Source organism: Camelus bactrianus, chromosome 1 (genome assembly GCF_048773025.1).
Source record: "Camelus bactrianus isolate YW-2024 breed Bactrian camel chromosome 1, ASM4877302v1, whole genome shotgun sequence".
Lineage (NCBI taxonomy): Eukaryota > Metazoa > Chordata > Mammalia > Artiodactyla > Camelidae > Camelus > Camelus bactrianus.
Window position 1 is genome coordinate 121641625 of NC_133539.1, and position 20619 is coordinate 121662243.

A 20619-nucleotide genomic window follows, 5' to 3' on the forward strand; every position below is an offset into this window, starting at 1 on the left:
GACTCTTCAAAAACCTGAGTCTGCTGCCAGATTCGGACAGATCCCAGTATTTAGAGACTGTCTGGTGAGATCAGCAGTCGTATGATACAGAAGAATGTGATTCTTTTTTCATATTGTAAAATAAACGGTGTGACTATTTGGAACATGCGAATAACGGAGCGGGTCAGTATTTTCCAAAGGGCCAAAGTGTGATGTTACAAAACACACGTGGGTCAAACAGCCACGCAAAAGGCCAGGAAACATTCATTGTTATGCTTTTCCATCTTTCAAATTGCAGCTCACCTTGGAGAAGCTACCACTTGTTGACTTTGCTGTGATAAAAAGAATTAGCACAATTATCTTACGAATACTCCTCCCCTTACCAACTCCAGAGCCATGTAAGGCGAGATCTTCATCACTGTACCTCAGCCAAGACATCCCTTCATGACAGGTTGACTGCAGGAGTCAGTGTGAGAACCCAGCTGGCTTTTATTAAGCAAGACACACAAGGCTGCTTATTTTGCTGTTTTTTTGGTTTTGAAAATACAGGTTTTCGTAAAAATATTTTTATGTTACTAACTTATGGGTATATTATTATGCCAGTGAATTAATACATGTGTTATATTTTCAGTTTCAATTTCAAATACAGCAAATATCGGTAGCCATAAACCACAGACATATAATCTCTTTGGGGAGATTCAGAGTGTATATTACCTGTTGAGGCCTGGTGGTGGATATAACTCAGTGGTTCCAAATTTGCACTTCAGAGACCACATAAACCCAGAGGTGTTTTTCATTTGACTCATACACCTTGGTCCTTTGCGTGTGAAAATGGTTGAATTTTGAATGAATTTTCCATATTTGCAAATCAGTAGGTTTTACGTGAAATGCTGCATTTTTCAATTGCCCTGAAACACTGGGTGGCCTGGCTTCACTGGGTCTGCGTTCCTGCCTGCCACCTGGAGCTGGCTGGGGCCACCTGTCTCTGGACACAACCCTTCCAGTTTTCCTGAATCCTCGCCACGCCCGGCTCCTTACCTCACTCCGTGTAGACCGCTCCTCCTCAGGTGTTCACATGATCACTCAGTGCTGGAAGCATCCGTATTCCAAATGTCTCAGTGTGGTCTCCTTGGTAGCATGAAGCTCGGAAGACCCAGGTGTATCTTGAGTCTTCCTCTGCTCCCAGGGGGATGCTGAACGTCACAAGATGCTCCTGGAAAGAAGATGAGGTCCTCAGGTGAGACAGGGATTTCTGAAACAGAGGCAAAGATCATGCTTTGACTCATTCTCTCAAATAGCTTAATAATCTGCTGCAGAATATGGCAAGTGGCTGGGGAGAGTGCAGGAGGGAGCTGAAACAGGGATTATAAAGTGAGTTTGGGGTCGAGAGCCAGAGCATCTGTGTTCAAATCCTGGTGATGCCTTTGGATAGCTGCGTGACCTCGGGTTAGTTACCCAAACTCTGTGTGTCTCTGTTTCTTTTTTTAAAAATTCTTTTTTTTTTTGGAGTAGTTAAGTTTATTTATTTTTAATGGAGGCACTGGGGATTGAACCCAGGAGCTTGTGCATACTAAGCACATGCTCTACCACTGAGTTCTACCCGCCCACTGTCTCAGCTTCCTTATCTACAAAATGAGACTAATAATACTGTCTACCTTACAGGGCTGTTGGAAGAGTTAAATGAGATAGTATTCTCTCAAGCACTTAGAACAGCGGCTGTGCACAGTTAGCTATTATTTTTATTATTTTTTTTGAGCAGGGCTTGAGTCTGGCTGTGACAAGGGACGTTGACCTCCTTAAGGTCCCGCTAGGAAACCTGGACTCTGTCCTCACCACCTGGCTCACAAATCCCAGGCGTCCTGACATGAATGTTGGAGATCCAAACAGATATTTGAGACCGACAGCCACAGCCACTTAATCCGCCTGTTGAATCTCCAGGACTAGATGTTGACCAGGGGGCACATGAACGCGTCCACGCATCCCTTCTCCCACACACTCACTCATTTGATCAGTCGTCTCTGTGTTCGTTAAGCATCTACTGAGCGCTTACTATGTTCCTGGCACAAAGGCATGGAAGTTCCTGTCCTTGTTCTGGATTAGAAACAACCACCAGCTATTTCTACAGGACAGGGTCCAAGTATTTTAATTCCTTGTCTGTTAAAAACAATGACCCACATGCTTCTGTGAGGCTGTGAAGGAGCTATTCTTCACCCGGGGCCACATCACCGACAGGAAATAAATCACTGTTCAGAAATTGCCTCGAGGGGCTTCCTTAAAAAACTAAAAATAGACTTACCATATGATCCAGCAATTCTACTCCTAGGCATATATCCAGAGGGAACTCTAATTTGAAAAGATACACGCACCCCAATGTTCACAGCAGCACTATTTACAATAGCCAAGACATGGAAACAACCTCAATGTCCATTGACAGATGACTGGATAAAGAAGCTGTGATATATTTTATACAATGGAATACTACTCAGCCATAAAAAAGATCAAATAATGCTATTTGCAGCAACATGGATGGACCTGGAGATTCTCGTACTAGGTAAAGAAAGCCATAAAGAGAGACACAAATATCATATGATATCACTTATATGTGGAATCTAAAAATATGATACAAATGAACTTATTTATATTTGGAGTTCAGTATTCGCAGATACACACTACTATATATAAAATAGATAAACAACAAGGACCTACTGTACAGCACAGAGAACTATATCCAGTATCTTGCAATAACTTATGATAAAAAAGAATATGAAAAGGAATATATATATATATACGTATAACTGAATCACTGTGCTGTACACCAGAAACTAATACAACATAGTAAATCAATTATACTTCAATTAAAAAAAAAGAAATTGCCTTGAAAAGAAAAACAAGACTGTAACTCTTAGAAAAATTTTGTAAGTACCCAATTTATTCATAAAATAATTTATTCATAAAATAATACAGTTTAAGTGTTTATGATTTTTTTCCAGTCATACATTTTTACCATTATCCCCAGACGTGCATTTGGCTGACACGTACTTGCAAGGTGAGGATCTGTAGATCTAACACTGGAATCATGCAAGGCATTTGATTGGCTTGTTAACACTTCCCCCCTCAACAAACATATAGTCAACAGATCGATTTTACTTTGAGGTTGACTTTCCCATCTCTCTGACCGAAAATGGAGTACACCCTGTGCCTTTTTTGCTGACAAACACTTTTCTGTTTCTCTGCAAGAAGATTATACAAGTGAAATGTGCATTCTTGTGGTTCAAGACAGGCCAGTTTATAGCAAAACAAAACACCTCCACCCAAAGCAGCGACTCCAGGCCTTTGGGTGGATAGAGTCTGTGATCAGGAGGGACAGAAGGAGGAGGAAAGAAGCCCCGCTACGCTAAGTTTGAAGGTCAGCCTGGTGGGCCGCCCTTCTGGAGGGCCACCCGTGTGGCCACCTGCAGTGACAAGCTCCCATTGTCCTGGGTCTACTGAAGGCTCTCTGAGTCCACCCCAGGGGACAGACATCAACACGGGACCATCAGGCCGGGGTGCATGACACCTCCTTTCAGAGGGCAGGGCTGGCCAGGAGGACCACTCCCTAGTTGGTTTTAGGAAGAGGTGTGACCACCATAAAGCAGGGGATGGGGGTGCAGCTTCTGGAATCAGTCTCATTACTTTCCACTCCCACCTCGGAGCCAGGGGAGAGGGGCCGTTTGCCAGCAGATGAGGTGCTGCCCGGTTTGGGAGGGCCTCTGCCACCACCCCCTGAAATCGAGAACCTTCATCTCAGAACTGCACTGGCATCACCTGGGACTTTGTTAGAGCTAGAATCCTGGGCCCACGCAGACCTGCTGCATCACAGTCTAAATTTTAACAAGCTCCTCCGGTGATGTGTACTCACAGTAGACTCAGAGGACCACTTCAGGGAGCCCATCTTCAGGTGGCTAAACCTCTTCTTCGGTGGAGAGACCATTCTCAGCAGGGAGGAATTAGAAATAGATTAACAACTGCAATAAGCAGTGTGATATTTATCTGCATGACTGGGACATTGTGCGGTACACCAGAAATTGACACGTCGCTACTGACTGTATGTACTTCAATTAAAAAAAACAACAACAGTGTGGTGGTTTTTTTTTTTATTTTAAACATGCAAAATACAGTCCATGCAGCTGCCATTTTAAAAAGTCTCTCACCCTGTAGCACATAAAACCAAATATGTGTTGGCTATCAACGTTCGAGGAATGTTTCAAAATGCTTTACAGTGTAAAGGTAATAAGAAATTTAGCAAAATTTCAACAAATCTGTATAAAAAACAGATACAGATACCGTTTTATTTCAAGGCAAACATGCTGTAATGCAGGGAGTAAGGGATAATTATCTGTGTTTCTTTGTAAAAAGTCTTTTAACGATGCAAGGGCCTCATAGATCCAGGCCTCGGGGCTACACATGCAGAAAAAAAAATCGTCGATTAGTTAAAAATCACCAAAACGTGCTAGTTTTAAATGTGTATGTGTGTGCTTCAGTACGGGAGCAGAAGTATTAAATATTGGCAGGAGTAGTATTTCAGAACCCTGTAAAGTGCATGGAGTTCATGGAGCTAGCGTCCGGGAAGATTCATACACCTCTGACGAACACTTTGGCTTAATCCCTTTGCCGTTGTAATAGTCCACCACCTGGTTCGGGACTTCAGCCAGCACGCTCTTTGCCAGGGCTGCTGGAGACGCCTGTGGGGAAGAAGAAATCACCGTGACCATGGCACCCGGCCCACGGACTCTGTCCCAGAATCAGACTAAAAGATGCAAGTCCTGCTCTGAGCCCCTTCCTTCCTTCCTTCCTTCCTTCCTTCCTTCCTTCCTTCCTTCCTTCCTTCCTTCAGCATTTGTCCAGCATCTACTCCAAGCAAGAGTGGTCCAATTACTGGAAAATAAACCTTCCATTTCATAATTATATTTTTTCTTGCCTGCCTCAAAATGTGAAACTATTCACATCTGAGGATGGGTGAAAGTTGGATGGTTGGAAGACTTGCTCCATTGTTTTGTGTCTGATTGAGCTTCAAATCCAGACATTGTTTCTGCTCCAGGCCCTACGCTCAGGCTGATGGGGTCTATGGTTCTGCCACTGAGAAAGGTACAGTCACATGAGGGATACTGGTGGGGCAGAAATGAACCCTCCTGTGACTCAGAACATGCCTTGGGCTACAGACTGGCAGGTCACCTCGCACGGGAGCTGATGAGACATGTAGAATCTGAGCCTCACCTGAGCTGTGACTTTGGCACCTGGATCTCAGGTTCTGAGTGACAGGTCAGCCCTCTGCAACACCCCTTCTCCCAGGTCACTTAGCCTGTGTCCCAGCAGGGCATTTCTCTGTAAATTCCTGGAGGCAGGGACCCACAGCTCGTCATCCATGGTGGTCCCAGGGCTGGCACACGCCTTGCACACTCGAAGTGTGTGAGGGAGGGAGGGGCTGGGGACGAGGTTGCAGCCCTGCATGGCCCCAGGGCACTGCTTTAGCCCCCAGGTGTGGGGGGGAGGGTAGGGAGATGGTGGTTTGGGGAATATGATGATATTCCTAGGGAGGGAGCTCTTGGACCCCTCTTCTCACTCGGGCCAAGTTATGGGTGGTAGTCAGTCCCGTGGCTACCTCTGTCTGGCCAACAAAATGGTGCAGGACATCACAGTCTGGAAGGACAGCCCTCTCCCCACCTTGGGCAATGTGCAAGCCAGCATATGCATGGACAAACACGGCACAACGGCAGAGAACTCCGCCTGCTCCAGCACGCCCCCCCGCGAGAGGATGCCATGCCGTGCTGCCTTATGCCTACGCTGGAGGATGCCCTACAACTCGAGGGCTTGGAAACGTCCCCAGAGGGAATCTTCAGATGATTTTTTTTTAAACCCTGTTGGTCATTATGAGTTCTGATGCTGCCTTAGCAAACTGACCATAAACGACTGCTTAACATCATGCTTTGAACCAGCTTTGTCATCTTGCTGGCTCCCTCAGGCATGAATTGAATCCATCTTGGATGCTGCTTACTATATAATGATAGAGGATTTAGGTTTTTATCATTTTGAAAATATACTTTGCCAAGGCAACATAGGCCTCTGCCAGGGCACGTGGCTTGAAAAAGAGAAGAAGGCCGAATTTCAGCTTCTCTTGCAACGTGCCCAACTGTCCATGGCAGCCCTGGGTGCACCAGAGACCCTAAGTTCTGTGGATGAGACCATGCTGCAGTGAAACGCTGCTACACAGTTAGCAGGACTCCTCATCCTACGTGGGATGTCCTGGCCTGGCAGGGACAGCTGGCCCTGCTTCACTGTGAACACTGGTGGAGAAACGGGGACTCCCCTCCCCCAAGCTATACATACATGTTTGAAGTTCCTGAAGGGCACGAACTGGACAATGTCACGGAGGACGGGCTCCCCCTTGGGTGACCTCAGGATTCCGTCGTCCCCATCCAGCATCTGCATGTCGCTGAAGTCTGCGTTGCCCACACCCACGATGATGACTGACATGGGGAGGTGGGAGGCATGGACGATGGCCTCCCGCGTGTCCGCCATGTCCGTGATGACCCCGTCAGTCAGGATCAGCAGGATGAAGTATTGCTACCGCCAATGGGACGTTGGGGGACAGACAGATGGGGAGACAAGACAAAGCCAGTTAAGCGCCTGGTGGCTTCAGCACAGACCAACCACAGCAAGAGGGATGACAGACTTTTCCAAGTGCCTGTGCTGACAGCCCGAGGACTGAGGGCTGGCGGTGAACGCAGCTCAAAGGCAGGCACAGTCACTGCGGGTTAATTCTAATTGGCACCTTAGTGCAGCACACAAAGCACCAGAGTCAGGAGGGCTGGCTTCAAAGCCTCGGCTCTGAGATGCTGGGAGAACCCTCAGCCCCTGGGGTCTTGGCCTCCCCATCTCGTAAGTGAGGGGTGGGACTAGACAGTTTATCCCGGCCTCTTTAGCAGATTTTCAAGAGTCTAAAGTTGAGCTGCCTAGTACAACAGCCACTAGCTCCACGGGTTTCCCGAGTCCTTGAGATGTGACTGGAGCGATGGAGCAACTGAATTTGTAATTTTCATTCACATCAATTTAAATTTAACTGAAAAAAAAATGGATACCGGATTGAGTCACTGGAAATCTTTTAAGTATATTTAGAACAACTACCTACTTTTTCAGTGATCAACTTATAAAATCTAAATAAAAACTGAGTATTTTTGATGATAATTTAGCATCCAAATTGAGATGATGTAAGTATCAATAAAGTAAAATACACACTGGCTTTTAGAGACTTAGTACCAAAAAAATGGAAAATATTCTATCAATATTTTTTATACAGAGTTTATCTTAAGATGATAATTGTTTTAGTTACAGTGGGTTAGATAAAATCCATTATTATTAAAATTAATTTCCCTATTTCTATTAACTTATTAATTATTTATTTTATTATGGTATAGTCAGTTTACAATGTGTCAATTTCTGGTGCACAGCACAATGCTTCAGTCATACATGAATTATATATATTCATTTTCATATTCCTTTTCACCATGAGCTACTACAAGATATTGGATTTATTTCCCTGTGCTATACAGTATAAACTTGTTTATCTATTTTATATATACCAGTCAGTATCTGCAAATCTATTAACTCTTCATTTGTTTTATGTTGTTGGGGGGAGGTAATTGGGTTTATTTATTTAATTTTTAATGGAGGGGCTGGGGATTGAACCCAGGACCTTGTTCATGCTAAGCACACGCTCCACCACTGAGCTACATCCTCCTTGCTCTATTAACTCTTTAAAATGTGGCTACCATTTACTGTTTACTATTTAAAGGTGCTCCATGGCTCCCATTATACTTCTCACGGCTGAAGCCCTGCTGGAGAGCTGAGGGCCATGTATCTGGGCCAGTGACTGCCTTGCAAGTGCTGCCCAGCTCTAAGCACGTGGGGAGGAGGGTCCTCCCGCTCTAAGTCCCAGGTCTCAGCCTGCAGCCCCGCCAGGCCCTTCCCCCGGAGATGGAGGTTGGAGAGCAGGCTCTGTACCCATCCGCACAGTGGGTCTGGAGAAGGAAGGCCCAGGGGAGGTCACCACTGTCGTCAGTGGCATCACGACAGCCTCCACACTGAGAGGGGAGGGGAGAGGTCACCGACATGCTGCTCCTGCCAAACGCAAAAGAACTTTGAGTATAATCTGCGGAGGGCGCCCCATCTACGGGGCAGGGGCAGTAAACATGGGACAAGTAAACCATTCCAAGTTGCCCTGCTTCAAAGGAGAAAAGCTAGACTGGATAATCACATTTGGAAAACATCTGGTTTGGAGAATCACACTGAAAAGGTTGCAAATAGGCTGGCAGTATGAAAGAGTTCCCATTTTTCTTGGTTAGTCTGAAAAAATCTGTTTCTAAACAAAATGTCTCAGTCAAAAGGACAACTGGAGAGAAGAGAAATTTGCACTGAGATGAAGACAACACGTGTTCTGAAGGCTTTCCACACAGTTTGATATAAAGATGAACTCTGTTCCCGGTCCACTAACTGACTGCTCACCGAGTTCTAGCCCAGCAAGTTTCAAATCCATTCAAGTTGTAAATTTTCATCCATACCTATGCTTTTTGAGTTTTATATGTTCACAAAGAAGGTAGCCTGGGAGTTTGGAGGATGGTCTCAGTAGGGTGAAATGATGGAGGGGGTGGGGGTGCAGGGAGGAGGGGTGGCTTGGGGACAACACCAGAACCATAAATCACCCACCTCCCATCCAGGATGCGTCTCAGAGGCCAAAGCAAACACCACGCCTGGACAGAGACTCCTGAGTCCCAAGCAGACGGGCTCCTGCGTGAATCCCACCTCTGTACCCCCTCCTCTGCTCCCCACCCTCCCCTAACTCCTGTCTGATCTGATCTCTGTGGTCCACGGCATGGATTAGCCCCTCAGTCAGTGTCTCCAGGAACAAAACACCTGACAGTCACATGACCACATCAAGAACGTTTATGGCTGTCCTGGTCTAGAGTGGGTGTTGGGAAAATATTTTCTGTAAAGGGACTATAGTAAACATTTCAGGCTTTGTGGGCCGTGGTGGTGTCTGTGGCAATGACTTCATTCTGCCAGTGCAGTGTGAAAACAGCCACAGACAGAACTTCATAGGACCAGGCATGGCTGAGGTCCCATATAACTATGGACCCTGAAGTTTGAATGTCATATGACTTTTCTGTGCCATGAAATATTCTTCTTCTTTTGATTTTTTTTCCAGCCACTTAAAAATGTAAAAACCGTTCGCAGTTTGCAAGCCATTTAGAGACATGCTGCACAATGTAGCTGACTTCTCCAGTAGAGCAGGGCTCTTAACCTGGGCCTCTGGACAGCTGAGTTGAAGGAATTCAGAAAGCCTGTGACACTGGGGTCAATTAAAGTTTTATTTTCACTAACCTCTAACTAAAATGTATCGTTTTTTCTCACTATCAGTATCATCAACAAATAAAATTAGTTTTAGCCATACTTGTGACTGAGTCACCAGGAGACATCACAGACTAGGTTCCTGTTTCATTACAGTGGCTGCAAATATCTCAAAATACCATTTACATTCAACACTACTGAGAAATTACAGAATTATCAGACCAGCCACAAATTCTCATCATTTAATTTTGTTACTCCATTTACGATGCTTCTATGTCACGTTTAAATATGTTTTGCTAACTGCATTTCAATCTAACTGGCTTATTTTATAATAACGTATTTTATTTTGTGCACTCTAAGAAGAGTTCAAGGGCTTCTTCACCAGTTGCTAAGGGTGTCCCCGAAACAAAAAGGGTTAAGAAGCCCTGGTTGGAAGAGACTGTCAGGATTCTAAAATCTGATCCTTCTTGGTTCAATCTTGCTAGATCAAAACCCTGATGCAAATTTCCAATAAAGCCAGCAGTAACGGTTGCTTCCAAAGTCAGCCAAGGAAAATGCTCACGAGTGAAACAGTAAAATCTTTGAATGCACTTGAGGTCCTGTTTATATAAGGAAGGGACTTTTTTTTTTTTCTTTCTAGAAGAGTTTCACAAAATCAAGGAAAAAAATCCTACAGTCACAGACTTCCTGGTTCAACTTGCCTGGAAGGTTCAAGGCTAGGACTCTTAGTGACCAAGAATAACACGGGCCCTGGACCACACACTGTCCAGAAGACAGTAGAAACCTGTGGGGAAAAGCACCAGTGGTCCTGGCCTATGGGAGGGATTTATTTGAGAATATGTGAATTAGCTACTTCCTGCATTCTCCCTTGACCTGCCCTTCAGAGCAGCCCCACCTGTCCCTGGGGGAGTGAGTCATGGCTACAATCTCATGCTGGCTGTTACCAGTACAGAACACAGACCTATGTCAGTTTTTCTTTTCACTCGTGTGGTCCTGGTGCCCCAGAGAGGCTGAGATGAGCCCAAATTGGGCTCTGGGGAGCCCTAGGGATGTGTTGGATGCTCTTGGTATGAAGGGAGTCAAGGAGAACAGACAAGTGTGGACCGAGCCCATGCCCAGATTTACCAAAGACAGTCTATTTTCTTAAAATCTGTTTTACAGGTTGGGTTTCTGAGCCAGGTATCATTTAATGAATTTGAATGTCAAGTTCTGGTGATTAAAATAAAAAGGTCAGAAATAAAATAAAATACTGATCCTGTCCAAGCCTATCCCTAAATCTTGCATCTGTGAGGATTCAGATTTGCTCTGAGGCCTCTGTGGGTTTGGCAAGATGGAGGTGCTGTGGACTTTGACAAGCGTGGTCTTCAGAGGGGTGTCGGGGAGGAGAGTCGGGGTGGTCTGGGTGGAGGGGCCAACGGGAGGACAGATGGAGAAGGGGAAGACAGGCAACTCTTTCAATGAATTTTGCTCTAACCAAGAGTAAAGTAAGGGACAGCAGCTAAAGAGGAAAGCGGTGTCAAGGGAGAGCTCTTAACTTCAATAGGAATTACTGGGAGCGTGTTTTATGCTACCAGGAGTGAGTCTTCAGTAGGAAGGAAAAGAACAGATGGTAAGGAGAAACAGGGAGTGTGACACTAGGTCAGCGTCCTTGGATACTGGAGGGCAACGTGCCCAGAGGAGGCGCTGACATGAGACGAGAGTGTGGTCCCTGGCCACCCACCGGGAGGGAGGGCTGGGAACACGGGCACAGCACACCGGGGGGCAGACAAGCTGAGGGAGGAAGACAAAGGAGGAGCATAGCGTTTCCTTATGTGAATGCAGCATCTTGGAACTCAGGACAAAATCATATAGAAAATTTCAGACATCAGTTAATAGTCCGCTAAATCTGAAAAACGATCATCAAGCTAAAGAAGAAACATATTGATGTTATTAAAATGGTAACACAGAAAAGCCATTATGGTAATATATTTAACTCTAATATATTAGGGAAAAAAGCAAACTGGTCTTGTAGCCTTGGTGTCCAATTCCCTTAAGAAAACCACCAAGAGAACGTGAAACAAACCTTCACTGTGATGTTGTGCGTCACTTCACTTGACCCCAGGGGCAGAATAACCGCCGTTTGCTTCTGTTTGGCCTCACTTGCCTCTGTACTATGGGTACACTGGGAAGCAAGCTTATTTTTGGACAGTTTTTTTTTCCATTCCCAATCATCCTCATTTTTCAGATAAGGAGACTGAGGACAGGGAAGGTCAAGTCACTTGTCCAAACTCAGACAGGTAGGCATGCACATTTACTGTGAGAGTGGGGTGGGGCTGTGGCCCGTATCCAGGTAGAAAATGCCCGTGAGTGGGCTGACCCTCTGCTTACCGATGCCTCCTTGGTGTTGGTCTCCTCGGACGCTGACTTGGCGACCTTCTGGATGATGGGGGCGATGTTGGTGGGGCCGTAGAGCTGGAGTTTGGGAAGGCAGCTCTGGTAGGCTTCCACGACGCCTTGGATTCCTGTCGTGAAATTGGCAAAGGTCAACAGTTCAAGAGTCAACATGGTAAATACATTTATAATCACACACACACAAATGAAGCATTCAGTCCCCCAAGAGTCCTTATCAATAGCACAGTTATGGTCTCAAGATCAGAGGAAACACCCCCATCCTGGTATTGCTGCCTCTCCTCCTGCTGAAATCAGTCTCCTTAAAGGTTCAAGTCAAATGTGACCATCTCCACAAACGACCCCCTAAGGTCTCACCTTATACCACAGATTTCATTAGATACTCACATCATCGTGAAAAGGAAGTTACATCCACTCTACAGGTGGAGAAACTGAGGCTTAGAGAGGTTTGCCGTGGACTCAGGTGTCCTCTCAGAGCTGAGCTCCCAGCTCCAACCTCCTCTTGTTGTCACCCCATCTGGGTGACTCCACCCTAGCACGTGCCACCCTGGGCCACCTGCGTGGGTTACGGGTGCGCACAACCGTCTCTCCTGGTGTTTGAATCCCTGTGTGGAGGACTTGCGACTAACTCCCTCGTGAGCTTGAGGCAGCTGCTCACTAAATGTGTGACGACCAACACAATCATCTACTGGGGACCAGAGTACAGATGAGGGACATCTACCACCGTGGTCACCTCCTCGTTTAAAGTGGGGCTTCCACCCAAATTCTATTCTGTTCTGCCTTTGTATACATGCATGTAATCAAATTTGTATGAAAATGCTTGAAAACGCTGCATTCTCTTTATCCAGCCCCTAAGCCTGCCATCCCAAAGTCAGGGAGATGCCAAGTCATTACACTGCCTGGTCTTGAAGTTAAGTCATGCTGAGCAGAAGCTCTCTAGCTTTTCTGGTTCCTGAGGTTTTTGCCTAAGATAAGCCAGTTTGATTCTTCTCCCAAAAGTACGAGGCAGCTGAATCCTAAGACATGAAACAGATTAACACTGGATACGCTCTTCATTTGGCTCTGGTGGAAAACCATTCTTATGGTTTAAGGGCGGGGGTGGTCTGGGATGAGGGAACCCAAACTATAACAAACTGGGTGTGAGGGACTGTGAGAAAAAATCAGGGTAGAGGGAAGTTCTGGGCTCAGAGGTTGTCATGTGCAGACCTGGTGACACTGACGTCACATTCTTGGACCGTTTGTGCTCAATTTGTGAAAGAAGCTCAAATGCTCAGACCCCCAACAGGATCTAAGTGACCCATTCAGTCCCCTCCTCCTTGACAAGCACAAGGGGGGAGACCCAGACATTCCCACCACCCCACCAGAAAAGCATCTGATCGCTTTCAGAGCAACACGTGTGCCCAGCTCCGTTTATTATTTAGGAAGCAGGTAAGATAATTCTGGGTGAAGTTTCTCGTCATAGCTGTCATTCTTCTGTGGAACCGTGCCGGGAATTTCTAGCCGGAAATAGGGACCACGGACAGCGGCCTCCGAGAGGCTCCTGCTGGCTGACAACCATGAGGCTACTGGCTTGAAGTCCTGGAGGCCACCCACATCCTTTGCCCACATGCTGAGAGCGTCAAATGATTCCATGCTCCCCCCTCTCCTTAAACCTTCACAGAGGCGGTTGTGAAAAATAAATAGATCTCATCCTTTCCCACTAGTATTTCTCTGCTCTGTGATGAAGGCTCTCTGCTGTCTTGGGAGTAGCATATTTATTTGGACCCAGTGAGCCTACTTCTCACCTAGGGACAAGCACAATGGAGGTACCACAACAGGAGAGAGGCACTCAAGTGGGGAAGTACAAACAGAGGGGCCACGAGACACTGGCTTTCTGCCACGTCGGGATTCACCTGCGCATTCCGGGTTGTCTTCGTTAAAGTTGATTGCGAAGTCGTGAGAGACCTGGACACCCATTCAAATGAAAAAAGGAAGGAGGGAGAATTACAACTTTAACCCAGTAAGGAGGCACTGGGGGGCGAGAGTTCGCAAGCACATGCCCATTTCATTCATTCTATGTTAAGCAGTGGGAACCATTTTAAGCCTTGACACAATCAATCTGAGATGGAGGGTGAATTCTAAGCTTCCTGTGGAGTTGAAGGTGACAGGGAGATTTTCTAGAATCAGATACATGCTGGCAGGAGGGGAGAAGACGGCATCTAAAGAAATCCAAGAAAAGACTTCAGAAAAATGTAACTCCAAATAACGTCCAGATAGAAGTGGACACAGACTGGAGGCTTCAATTTGGCTGAGTTCTATTTGGACCCAGTGATTAAAAAATGATAACCCAGTAACCCAAGCGTCTCTCATCATGGTCATGGTTACAAAGGCCCCAGCTAGGCTGCTGACATTTAAGGCTCATTCCAGCATAACATACCGAATGGCCGGGCAGGAGGGACTTTACACGTAGACAAGGAAAAATAGACACTACTTTTGGAAAAGTAATCAAGTGATAATACTTTGGAGCCTCCCAACAGTAATTCCTCTACCCGGCAGGACCTATGCCCAAGGTCAAATAACATGTTCTTCTTTCTAAATAACGTTCTTCTTTCTAAAACTTCATAAAATAAGAGAGATGTCCTGGCATCTAGACATTTTTACCGGGTCACTTGGAATTTCAGAGACTTCCATTTCCAAGGCTGTTTCTCAGAGCGCTGACTCTCTGGGGGCTAGAAAATGGGTCACTGTGTTAAAATTCCCCTCTTTTCTCAGTGTGTGGGGGGCTGTCAGAGCTGACGCTGTTGATACCAGCCCACTTCCCCTTGCCCTTAGCTTCTCCAGGCAAGTATCAGCTGACTGCCAACCGTCTTATCTGCTTTATTTACCTTAAATTTTTCTCAGATCTCCTGAGCCTGCTTTACCTGCCCAAGTGACAGGATGAGTGTTGGGGAATGAACATCCCCTGGGAGCCGGGGCTGACAGGAGGTGCTGTGTCTCCTATTCCCCTGGGGCTGTGTGCACGCGGCACTGTCTCCCAGGATTTAGCTCCAGGTGCATTTCTGTCTCGAGGCTCAGGAGCTCTGTGAAGGAGGGGGCATCCACCTGCCCACATTCTGGAACTGATTCCCACCTGAAGGGGACTACATCTCTTGAGTGCTGGTTAATTTTGCTATGTGTAATCTTTTAATTTAAGTGTTGCCAGGACTTTCAGTTTTCCCAGAGAAGCCAGAAATCTGACATTTTATATTCAGTTATTTAATTCTTAAAAAAAAATTGTGGGTCAAATATATTTGTGGCCCGACTAATGCCTACAGGCCACCAGTCGACCACTCTTGTTCTATATACTTTCCTGCCACGTGTCTTTTGTTTTTTTCCAACAAATGCTTTTAGAATTCTGTAGCCACAGGAGGCCAGTATGGGTTACAAAGCAGACAAGGAGGGGGACAGGTCAGGGAGACATGTCACGCCACCACTGCTCACCCAGCAGTGAAGGGAGATGGACTCTCTCTTGCATGGAAGGCCCTCGGTCTGACAGGCCTGGTCTGGAAACAGATGCTGGCACCTGCTTCCTGTCATGCAGATCAGACAAGGTCTGCAAAAGAGAAACTGACGACTGGGCGGTATTGCTTGCATATAACTTGGACCTCAGAGGCATCAGCGAGGCCAGGGCAGGGACCCGGCTGCCTCTCCAAGGCTCTCTCCCTTGGGGGAGCTGAGGCCCCTGTGGAGAGTGTCCCTCAGGGCCACCTGGCATACCGCAGCAGAGGGCCTCAGCTCCACTGCCGCACAGCTCTCTCTACGCACTCTTTGCCTTCCTTGTGTTGTGAGAAATCGGTATCAAAACCAAATAGGATTCCAACATCTTCGTGGGAACCTAGCAGCTCCAAATTCTCTAAGCCAGGGTGGCTCTTTCCTCAGGACTTCACTGTGTCTCCCACATGAGACTGGTGCTTAGGGGCCTGGGGGAGGGAGTGGCAGACCTCACTGTCAGGGATTCTCACCGTCGGTGTGGTCTGCAGGTCTCTCCCTTGGGGACATCTGCACAGCTGGTTACAAGGGAGCCCTTCGTTTGGGCCACTGAGAAGACCCACCCAGAATACCAGGTTGGACGTCATCAGAAGACAGGCTTGAAGGAGCTAATCTCACTGGTTCTGACTCTTGGGGCCGTACATAATTACATCAAGGGCCAAAAGTGTGAGGCCTGGGAGAAAAACCCAAATGACCCTTCGTTCAGAGCAAAGAGAAGACGACCCCGTCTCCACTCACCGTGTACTCTGGGGGTATCCTGGCACCGAACCCAAAGGCTGGGAACATTTTATCACTGAAATGAAAAAAAAAAAAAGAAGTTGCTTCATTTGTTTACCTCATGGTGAACCAAGGTCACCAGGCCGAATGCTGGCTCACGCTTCTCATTACCCACGGTGATAGACAGGGGACAGAAACAGTGTGGGCAACTCAAATCCAGACATAATCCCCAAGGGCGTCATGGGCTTTTGTCCGCACCTTCATCCCTTAACTTTTTGCCAGACTTGACACCAAGGAATAAAAGGATCCCAGGATTTCCCCACCTCCCCTCTTCGGTCGCCTCTGGAAAGCGATCCTGCGTTAACTCCTACGGCTGACCGTCTTAGGAGCTTTCATACGTATTATCTCTGAAAATCTTTACAGGGAGAGACCGTTATTCACCCTTTACCGGTGGGGAAATGCCTTGAGAGGTAAAGCGACTGGTCCAGGATTTTGCTGCCGGATGAGCCTGAACCCAAGGGGAAGAGTAAACAGCATGGAAAGCTTGGAAGATCCGCTAACTGCCAGCTTTGTTCCACTGGCAGGACTCACTGCGCCTGCTTATCACATGAGCAGCGATTAAGTTGTTTCCATGTCTTTTCTTGGCTCCTGGATTCAAAGGGACACTGGTTTCATATTAGTATTTTCACATGTCCACGGCCTCCCTGCCCCAAACTGTCCTGTGCCCTTACCTTCAGCATAATACTTGCCACGGGGTGTGTGCTCAATAAATATTTAAGAAGCACAGAAGCCGTGAATTGAATCATGAAGATCTGGCTCTATAAAGAAGGGAGAATTCTTCTGAAAATGCACAAGGGTCACATAGATGTCCTTTGGGTTTGGCTTCTCTTACGCATTTTGAAATTTCTCTCTGAACATCTTCATTCACCTATGCTGTATCTTAAGTCTAACTTTTCTGCTTAAAGGACTGACATTGATTGGTACTGCACCATGCCAGATAAGATGCTGGCAATATACATGCTTAGTTCGTTTTCACACCACAGTTGAAGGTCCACCGAAATTCTCATTTTACTGATGGATAAATTGAGTCTTGGAAAGGCTAAGAGAGTGCCCTGAGGTTTATCAGGGAGCACTGTGTGATTCCAAAGCCCGTGCCTTTTCCACTATACTGTTACAACTTCGTGATTAAGTATCGCATTAACTGGGATTTCCTCTTGTGCTTCAGTAATGGGGGCCCCAGACCAGCCAACAAATAAGACTGTCCTTGAGCAGATTTTGTGCTGTCAGGGGCCTGCCGTGATGTGCTCTGCAATATGGTCTCGGCAGAGGACAGGCCCTTCTCAGGCCATCAACCTTCTACTTTCTCTCCCATTAAAAACACCACTGAGATTTGTGCTTGGAACAACTCCTGCCTTTCTCAGCTCTTTGCAGAGTTAGTCCAGCAGAAAAGGAAATTCAGATTAGAGCTCATTGTCCTAGGAACTATCTGGAAGCAAACGAGGAGCCTCCCCAAAGCTGGTTGAGAAGTCATATTATCAAAGCCAGATTGTCACCATCACCACCAAACTGATTTAGATGGCGTTATAACGCAGCCAATGATGACCCTGATAAAATGTCACCAAAGTATAGCCAATCTGACCAAATTTAGTGTAGGAGATGGGAGATACAAGGAAACCAGAATTCTTTGAAAGCAAAGTCTAAAGTCACCAGAAAATCTCCAGGTCCCTCTTCCTGTCTGTTGTGCAGATACGGGCTTTGTGGTGTGTTACATCAAGCAGGTATTGGAACAGGTATTAATGCTGATAAACAGAAGACTGCAATGACTTATAAAGGATCAACCACAGCTTTGAGAAAAAAAGAAAAACACACTTCTGGTCCTTGGAAATATTGAAATACTTTGTCTCAGCAATTCCTTCTTAACCCAGACAAGGGAGAGCAGATGTGGGGAGGGATGGGCGAGGGCGATTTCAGAGGTTTTTCCAGTTAAATCTGGAACGGAGCTGTCCTGGGTGGAGGATGGGTCCTGCTTCCTCCAGCTCAGCAGGCTCAGAAGTCAACACAGAGGAGGAACCTAGGAGGCTCCACCCCCTTTATTCTCCTCTGTGATGAGTTTAGGAGGGGTGAGAGCTAATATTCCATCCATTTCTAATCACCAAAGCAGTGTTCCAGCCTTAACAATATTCCTTTTATATCTCTGAGCCACCCCTGGGGATGTAAAGTTTGCTGAGCACGACGCACTGTTACATAATTGAGTTTCAAGAATTGGGAGGTGGGGAAAATGCCTCACCTACAAGGGGAATAATTAATGAGTCAGGAGGGCATCAATTCTCAGAGGTGAGCCACCACCAAGACTCTGATAAACATACTAAAGAAAAAATTTCCAGCCTAAGCACAATAGATTTTAGCATTCATTTTCCTGATTAAAAATAACACTGGGCAGAGAGGAGTCTTATTATGCAAGAGACAAGGGCAGGCAAGTTGAGCCCATGAGCAAGCACCAGCTCGCCAGCACAGCCAGGAGCATGAGCTCGGGCCCACCAGCACTGGGTCAAGGGTTGCGGAGCAACCACTGAGAACATGATTGGGGGAACCTGCCCATCAGAAAGACTCAGGGCAGATCTCCACAGCGCTGAAGGTAGCGCTTCTTACTATCAGAATAAAATAGTACAAAGCACAATCCGAGAGCCTGTGGTCTTCAGTGGCCATGCGCTTGCTATCTTGAACTTCTCAGGGAAAGACCTTGGCCAAACGATCAGCAGAAGGAAGAGTCCTTTTCACCCTCCCTGGTAAGGAAGACTGAGCTAAAGCCAGAGATGAATCAAAGTAAAGACAAATTTCTAATAAACTCATCTACAGAATAGAAACAGACTCGCAGACACAGTAAACAATCTTATGGGGGTGGGAGGGGATACATTTGGGAGTTTGAGATTTGCAAATGCTAACCACTATATAAAAAATAGATAAAAATCAAATTTCTTCTGTAGAGCACAGGGAACTATATTCAATATCTTGTAATAATCTTTAATGAAAAAGAACATGAAAATGAATATATGTATATATATGCTGACTGGGACATGATGCTGTACACCAGAAACTGACACATTGTAACTGACTACATGTCAATAAAAAAAGTAAAGACAAGTGACTGTGTCCATAAGGAATGAACTCAGAGCAAAAGAGCGTTTCAGTGCAATGAGACACTTGGTAGAGGCTGTTCTCTAAAGCAGTTGTCTTGGAGCTGGGGTACATGGAAATCAAAGCCCTTCTGGGGTAGGGGAGCACGGCTGTCTTGTTTTAGAGGAAATCAGGATCTTTTGCTGAAACTGATCTCACAGGAACACCTGTGATGGAAGGACCTGCGCTCCCTTCACCCCCCCACCCCGACAGTTACCCTCCTCCTTGCCCACACAGGGCGGGGCGTGTTGCTCACCAGAGTAAAAGGTCTGTGGCAGAAAATAAAGGGACCCTTAATGGGAGTGACTCACTAGCAAACAAATCCTTCTGCAAGTCAGGTAGCTGCCAATTTTGGCTTTAAAAAATGGTACGAAGTGCTGATGTCAGGTGGTAGATGGTTAAAAATACATTTTGATGACAGATAAAATTTAGAATTTAAAGAATTGTATAATACTGCTAGTCAGACTCTTTCTATTATCACGTACTTACTTATAGAAACAAGTCTTCTTCGTATTGATGTTAGTAAAAACAAGAAATGGGATTAGAACTGATGCTAGAATCTCTCATTCTAGTAACAGGTAGCAGTCACCTACAGACACGTAAACTAATTGGGGAAAAAACTCATTATCTTTTTCATTAAGTTTTTTTCATTTTTACTGTTTTATAGGCAATAATCAGGTACCGAAATTTCCCAAATGTTTATGATCAGTTAGGCACTGATAGTGATCACGATAAAACTAAACCAGAGATATTTTCAAGTACTTTGAATCTTTTCATTACAGATCAATTTAGAAATTCAAAATTTAAAATTTAGATTCATATTTTTATTAAAGAAACGTATGATACAGTGATCAACAGAGGAATTTCAAATGAGACTTTTCAAGATACACTGGGGAGAAATTCCGTGGGGGAAGGGAACGGAAATATGAGTTCATGAAAAAGAAGAAAGAATTAAAATTCTCAGCTCAAACTGATGAGCTTGTTCATGCATTTTTCAAAGGGATGACGGCGCATATTTAGATTCCCCTGGAAGCATTCACAAGACTTCTGTAAGAGTTTTATTTTTTAAATGTCCGTATTTATATGATGCTAGAATTTTCATTCTTTATCACTATTTAAACTCACGATGGAAAATGTTAGATTTCAGTGTAAAAATGTGTGAGGCTTATCCGTTTTCATAACGTTCTTTTTAGGGGTATGTGAGCCAAAAAAGTTTTAAAGGTCAGGGGTCCACAATGACTTTTCGATCTGACATGATAGCCCTTTTCCCTGTTGTGGTCCATCATGTTTTAAGAGTAAGTGGGGAGTATTAGAGACAATGGCCTCTGTCATTTATCAGGTAGGTCAACAGCAGAGCTCTGCTGAGCAGTCACTCCACATCCAGTGGTTACAGCTGCTCTGCAGGCGAAGGTAGATGAACCCTCCGTGTGGTCAAGGATACCATGTGTGGACCCCGGGAGGGTAAAGGGGGCC

General features: G+C 45.8%; 1 protein-coding gene across 2 annotated transcripts in view; it reads right to left on the minus strand.

The window, feature by feature from the left end:
* Positions 1-4102: 4102 nt before the first annotated feature.
* Positions 4103-20619, minus strand: part of CPNE4 (copine 4) — a 381982-nt gene continuing 365465 nt past the window's right edge. For both annotated transcript variants that reach the window (XM_010961247.3, XM_074372416.1), the window contains exons 12-16: positions 15994-16048; positions 13641-13692; positions 11728-11861; positions 6343-6579; positions 4103-4700 (exon numbers count right to left, since the gene is read on the minus strand). In XM_010961247.3, coding sequence (XP_010959549.1) covers positions 4566-4700; positions 6343-6579; positions 11728-11861; positions 13641-13692; positions 15994-16048 — 613 coding nt within the window. In that variant the 3' untranslated portion in view covers positions 4103-4565. The remainder of the gene's footprint in view (positions 4701-6342; positions 6580-11727; positions 11862-13640; positions 13693-15993; positions 16049-20619) is intronic.